The sequence below is a fragment of the Larimichthys crocea genome, chromosome X (assembly GCF_000972845.2).
Source record: "Larimichthys crocea isolate SSNF chromosome X, L_crocea_2.0, whole genome shotgun sequence".
In the NCBI taxonomy this organism is placed as follows: domain Eukaryota; kingdom Metazoa; phylum Chordata; class Actinopteri; family Sciaenidae; genus Larimichthys; species Larimichthys crocea.
The window spans coordinates 74722-81295 of NC_040020.1; the positions used below are offsets into that span (position 1 = coordinate 74722).

Sequence of the window (6574 nt, forward strand, 5' to 3'; positions counted from 1 at the left end):
TCAGTCCCCATGTTCAAATGTCCAACTTCACAGCTTGTCCGTTCCATCGATGAGCCATATTTTCAGCTTCAGAAACCCATGTGTGACTTCACGTATAAATTACGTATACGTGAAAATCGCGACTCGACGTAACGTAGACGTGCTCGGTGGGATTTCGCTGTGTGTGTGTGTGTGTGTGTGTGTCCTGCTTTGCCTGCCCTTGTTCTGCTCCCTTGTTATAAGTGCAGACGCACTAGAATAGCGATAGACGATAGATAATTCATGCCTGCCTTGAGTGCCAGAACACGCAAGTGCGAGTTTGGGGGAAGGGGTTTAAAAAAGATTTTAAAAAAGAAAAGCATGCCACTTTTTGTGTGTGTGTGTGTGTGTGTGTGTGTGTGTGTGTGTGTGAATAATGGTTTACCTGCTTGTGAAGTCACTGAAGTCACTAGTTAACCTTAAATTCACAATAAGCTAACAGGGTGGGGCTCCGCGTGTGTGAACGCCCAACAAAAAAAATATTAAAACACTTGAACAGCACACTGAATGTGGCCTCCAACCGGGCTGGTAACTGATGTGTGTGTGAGTGTGTGTGTGTGTGTGTTTAAACATGACATGCCGATGTGTGTGTGTGTGTGTGTGTGTATGTGAAAGTGCCTTTTTTTTAAACCCTTGTCTTTTTTGGGGGGGAAAAGTTGTGAATCCACTCACGCATGTCCTGAACGAAGAGCAGCAGCACTCTGAATGAAATAATCATAAAGTGTTTTAGTAGATTTAACTGAATTCTGACTTCTAGCATTAACCCATTGTGACATTGCACTTTGATGTATAGGATCGTGTACTTGGCATGTAGCATCATAAAACATGTTTGGTGCATTTTAACTCAAAAAGAAGAAGGGATGTGTTTCATAATTTTTTTTTTTTCCCCGCCGTTAAGTGTGTTGCTGTATTTGGAGCTTCCTTTAAAAAAAAAAAAAAAAAAAAAAAGACAAGCTCACACATAGCCAAATGGATTGTATCGACGTGTTGTATTTATATTATAAATAAATCGGAAACATAAATTAGAAATCGAGTCATTAACTGATTAAAAACTTTAAAATGAAATGTCGCTTTTTGTTTTGTTTCTCTTTTTTTTGTGGGTTTTTGAACACTCAATAAATCCAAGTGTGTTCTCTAAAAATCTGTCTCGGCAGTGAGTCAGTCTCCATAAGTCCCCATGTTCATGTACATTCACTCTGGTAATGTACTTGTAAGCTGTTTTGAGGTGTTTGTACTCGAGTATTTCCATTTTATGCTACTTTATATGTCGACTCCACGACATTTATTGAGTATTTATTGACGCTCGCCACCGACCACATCATTTATCGTAAGAGAGCTTCTTTCCATTCTTATGCAAACAACAGTCGATTTTTAAACAAGCTTTAACCTCAATGACTGTAAAGTGAAGCCAAAAACTTGCAGTTATTCTTGTCGTCCACTTGAGACTGGCTCCAGAAGTGAGTCCATAAGTCCCCATGTCCAAATGTCCAACTTCACAGCAGAAATAAACATGTTTACAGCCTGGTACAAAAAACAGTTTTGGTCTCTGTAGCTAATTTCCCCGTTCATGACAACTGTACTGAGGGTGAATTTATATACAACTCACCTGTTCACATTATATTAAGGCTTAAAGTTATGCAGGATTAAGAGCGGGGACGCTTTGACTGACAGGTGGGTGTTGTTACAGATGGCTTGTTTGACGCCGTCTGTCAGTTCCCCGAACGCAGCATGTAACTGTTTATTTTCCCTGATGCATCAGTTAATTCTTTAATTTCGGTTTTATAATTCTGTCCTGTAGAGACGTGACGACTTCTACTTTCTTGTTTTTTAAGTACTAAAACTGCAGGTCTGCACGATTAAGAAGCTGATTTGATTTTAATTGATACATATTAAACATTTTTTTACAGGTTCTCGAGTTCAAACATTAAATAAACTTTAATAAACAGTCACTGATCTTTAGTGGACAGTAAGTTTTCAAGTCCGTTAATGAACTGTTGAGTAAATGAGTCCTGACGTTTCGTCGTCTCAAAGCTTTATTCAAATTGCATCGTCACAGTAAATATGAGCTAATAAAAATAAACACGTTAAAACAATAACTGAATTAAAATCATCGATGTGAAATAAACAGAAGGCTCAGCTGACGTCAGATGAATTCACAGTGGTTGAAACGCTGCGTCTCTTTGGTCTGGAACTTTTTCTTCTTTTTTTTTTTTGGTTGGACCGCACAAACAGTTCCCGAGAGAAGATTGCGTGTTGCGTGTTCTCAGCCCTTCGATCCGGGCTTCAGCGTGCTGAACGGTTTGGAGTTTCTCAGCGAGCCGGAGATCTCCTGCAGGAAGGCGGCGATGTGCAGATCCTTCTCGGACTTCCTGCCGTCGAAGATCACCACCAGCGTGAAGTGCGGCTCGGGTCGCGTCAGGTAGTACGTGCTCTGGACTTTGTCGTCGTAGAAGTGCACCACCTTGTCCAGAGTGTTGAGCTCGGCGGCGCGGTCGCCCATCATCATGATAACGTTCGGCCAGTGCGTGAGCGGCCGCTCTCCCGACGGCAGCGACACCACGGCGGGGAATTGCTCCACGCCCTTCGGCGCCTCTCGGTAGGAGTGCGGGTGGTGGTAGCCGTGACCTTGGAAGCTCTCCGAGCCGCGGTTGTCGAACACCAGCGACACGTTGCTGGCGTCGTGTTTGCGGATGAACGAGCTGATCTTGCCGTGGTAGTCGGACGCCGTGCGGGCGGTCAGAGCTCTCATGTCGGCCGGCGCCGTCTGCCGGCTCAGGGCTTCGTGGAAGTAGAAGCTGAACTTGGCGAGGAGCGCTGCCTGGAAGCGCTGCAGCCACACGTACAGGTGCGGAGGCTGCACGGCCTTCTGGGACTGACCTCCGAACAGATGCTTGCGCGTCTCTTTCTGCCGCTGGAACAGCTGACCCCAGGCGGTGAGCTTGGAGTTGGCGCCGTGGAGGCTGAGCAGAGCCGGCAGGAAACTCCACTCCGACACCTGAGCCTGGCAGCGCAGTAACTGGGTCACCACGTCTACCTCCGTCTGGAAGCCCTCCTCCACCCGGCCCAGGATGGGGTGGTGGAACCTGGAGGAGGAGGTTAGCAGATAAACATTAGCACGAATGCAAAGACAGCCGCTGACCTCGTTTGTAGTGACCTGAAAGCAGCTGTCTGAGAACACACACGGGCGAGAGCGTCACCTTCACCCTTCAGCGTACGGTCGAGTCAGTGACGCGACCGGCTGCAGATCAGTCGCTCGTGTTCCTGCTGCAGTCGTGTACAAGCTTTTATTTTATTTTTTTGCTGACGCGTCTCCGGAGGGAGAAAGCGGAATCCTTACGTTTGCCGGATTAAGCAGAAAGTTTTTCTCGTCCAGCCTCAATATGTCATCCTGTCCTCTGAGTTTCTGTCTTTTCTCTCGTTAGTTTCTTTTCAGAGTCGGGACAAACCGGTTTGTTTGACTAAAAAGAGCTCCATAGTACCGCACTAGAACACTGCAGGGTTCTTGTAGGCGAGCCTTCAGCTATGAAGCTCACAGGATCGGACGCTGAGGCGTAACCGCTGTGAAACAATCAGAAAATAACTTTTTATTTCTCTGATCATCCGACTTCATCGAGGACACAAACCAAATTAAACTTCTTTGTTTTTCTGTTCTATTCAGTTGGACGTTGAAAACTGCTTCAGAGTTTAGACCCTAACCCCTAAAATAGCGGAGCCGCGACCGGCAGCCCTCCGCAACACATACGCAGAGCTTCTATTCACGGACGCCGGAGCATGGCGCATAAATTCAGCACAGACCAGATTGTGCGGGGAAGGAAATCGGCTCCAAAATACAAAATAAAACCCTGGTTTATTTTCAAAATAAAATACTCTGTGTTCACCACGGATCGGGTTTCATTACAAGAACACGTCATAATGGGCGGGGCCGACCTGAGGTCAACAGGTGAGGGGTTTTCAGGTGTAATCATTGATGACACCTCACATCCTTTTTATAAGGACACCAGAAAAAAGATGCGGCATGGAATGTCATCGCAGGAGTCAAAGAGACTACAGCCGGAAATATCACACGATCATGCGTGAATTCGTGAGATCTCGTGCGTTCTCGCGACTCTCGGTGGCCGGCGGAGACGCACCTGTGCGCATCACGATTATGTGCGAGTTGGCGGATGGCGGACCTTGGAGGTTTGAGCTGACGGTCTCAAGCCGGTCTGATGCAACCAAAACACAACACACTCATGTCCTGTTGATACATGTTACTAACTTGACGTCTTCCCTAGAGTTTTCCGGCTTTCTACTCTAGTCACCGGGGCCGGCTGTGGCTCAGGAGGTAGAGCGGGTCGTCCACTAATCAGATTATCGGCGGCTCAATCCCCGGCTCCAATTGAACCCCAAACCTTGCATGGTAGTGTACGCCAAGATCGAGAACTGGTGCTGCCACTACTACTCTTAGTCTTATTCCTGTTATTATACTTGTAGTTATGACTGTTATTGTCCATCTTTGACTCTCTTTGACGTCCGTCCACTATGATCCGGGTTCTGCTCGAGGTTTCTGCCTGTTAGGTCTGCTCTATATCCAAAGTGTGAAGTTTTTCTTTTTCCTAAAACTGTCACCGCTGTAATGAAACGAGCGCCTGAATGATGAACAAACAGATCTGTGAGAGAAAACACGTCACACACTTGGTGCTGTATTTGTGCAGGACGGCCTCCAGCGTGGTGACCAGCTCCTCCGAGTTGATGCTCTTCTGGCTCCCCAGCGAGTGCATCTTCTCGTACAGGTCGGCCATCTCCATGCGCGCCTGGGTGAAGTGGCACAGCTGCTCCGACAGGTGCGACAGCAGGTCCTCCAGGTAGGACGCCGAGCCCGGCTGGCCGTGGCGCCCCGTGGTCACCACCTTCCTCAGCTCGTTGTACAGGGAGGTGTAGATGGTTCGGATGGAGTCTTTGCGGCTGAAGAAGGACTGACCGCCTGCACGGAGATAGAGAGGGTGGAGATGTTTGACTTCTTTTATAAGCTGCAGCGCCATCTGGTGCTGGGAATATGTCACTGCATGTGATTCATTTCATTATTTGCATAATAAAACAGCTGTTTTCACATGTTTTGGACACATTTCAGACGAGAATACCTCTTAAAACCAACTTATCTGCTCTGTTTGTGTAACTTTAGGGCTGAAATATAAATAAATATGTAAATATCAGTATTTAATTCAGTTTATATGAATATTAAAGCTGTTCACGTGTTAAACAGGGAGGATACAAAGCAATAAATCACTGCAAAAAGGAAGTTTGATCCACTATATGACGAGCCAGCCTTTGTGGAGGGTCATTAATGACTTTATTACAGCTTTAATATTCATATAAACTGGATTAAATACTGATATTTACATATTTATTTATATTTCTGCCCTAAAGTCACACAAACAGAGCAGATAACGTGGTTTTAAGAGGTTAAACTTCATGTATTCTCGCCTGAAATGTGAATAAAGTCATTAATCAGTGATTTTAGGGCTGAAATATAAACAAATATGTAAATATCAGTATTTATTTCAGTTTATGTGAATATTAAAGCTGTAATAAAGTCACTAATCAGTGATTTTAGGGCTAAAATATAAATAAATATGTAAATATCAGTATATAATTCAGTTTAAATTCATATTAAAGCTGTAATAAAGTCATTAATGACACTTTAAAGACCCTCCACAAAGGCTGGCTCATTATAAAGTGGATCAAACTTCATGTTACCCATTTTCTGCCCCAGGAATGTCAGGTGGTGGTACGCCTTCTCCGCCGCGGCCAGGTGAGCCAGCGCGGCCAGCAGCGCGGCCCAGATGGCCCCGGCGGCCCCGGCGCTCTTGCTGTTGTCCTTCTCCTTCTCCACGTAGTCCTTGGCCCGGTCGAAGGAGAACATGCCGAGCTGAGTGAAGAAGCTCTCCAGGATGGCTCGCTCCCGGGGGACCGGCCGCAGCTCCTCCACCTCCGTCATGTTGCCGCAGAGAGAGAGCGAGCTGAGCCCGGACAGAGTGACCGTCAGCCGGGCAGAGAGAGCGAGCTGAGCCCGGACAAAGTGACCGGCAGCCGGGCAGAGAGAGCGAGCTGAGCCCGGACAGAGTGACTGTCAGCCGGGCAGAGAGAGCGAGCTGAGCCCGGACAAAGTGACCGTCAGCCGGGCAGAGAGAGCGAGCTGAGCCCGGACAGAGTGACCGTCAGCCGGGCAGAGAGAGCGAGCTGAGCCCGGACAGAGCTAACTAGCTGCTAACTAGCAGAGCGACGCTGTGACGGTTCGGTGAAGAAACTCGTCATTCTAACGAAAATACCGAAAGTTTACAGACTTTAAAAAACAGTCTGACATCTTATAACTCACGACACGTCATAATTTTGTCAGTTATTTCCTCCAATTTTCACTTAAAACGACTTTAATGTTAAAACTGCGGCTAACCGGCTAACCGCCCGGCGCCATGTTGGGTGCACCGGGTGTAAACACTACGGAGGGTCAAGAGTGCCAAAAAGAAAAGGCACGTTACTTTTCAAAAATGTGCAGTAAAACTGGACATATATATATATA

The 6574-nt window shown here is 46.6% G+C and overlaps 1 protein-coding gene across 2 annotated transcripts; it reads right to left on the minus strand.

Annotated features, from left to right (window-relative positions):
• Positions 1 to 2033: 2033 nt before the first annotated feature.
• kics2 (KICSTOR subunit 2) lies at positions 2034 to 6521 on the minus strand. Of its 2 annotated transcripts, XM_027283276.1 has the most exons (4): positions 6165 to 6521; positions 5755 to 6032; positions 4693 to 4981; positions 2034 to 3101 (listed from the first exon to the last, which is right to left on the minus strand). In XM_027283276.1, the coding sequence occupies exons 2-4, from the start codon at positions 5993 to 5995 to the stop codon at positions 2282 to 2284; spliced, it is 1350 nt and encodes a 449-aa protein (XP_027139077.1). In that variant the 5' UTR covers positions 5996 to 6032; positions 6165 to 6521; the 3' UTR covers positions 2034 to 2281. The 2 variants fall into 2 exon arrangements, with proteins under 2 accessions (XP_027139077.1, XP_027139076.1); XM_027283275.1 differs by having other exon boundaries at positions 5755 to 6521.
• Between the last annotated feature and the right edge of the window lie 53 nt (positions 6522 to 6574).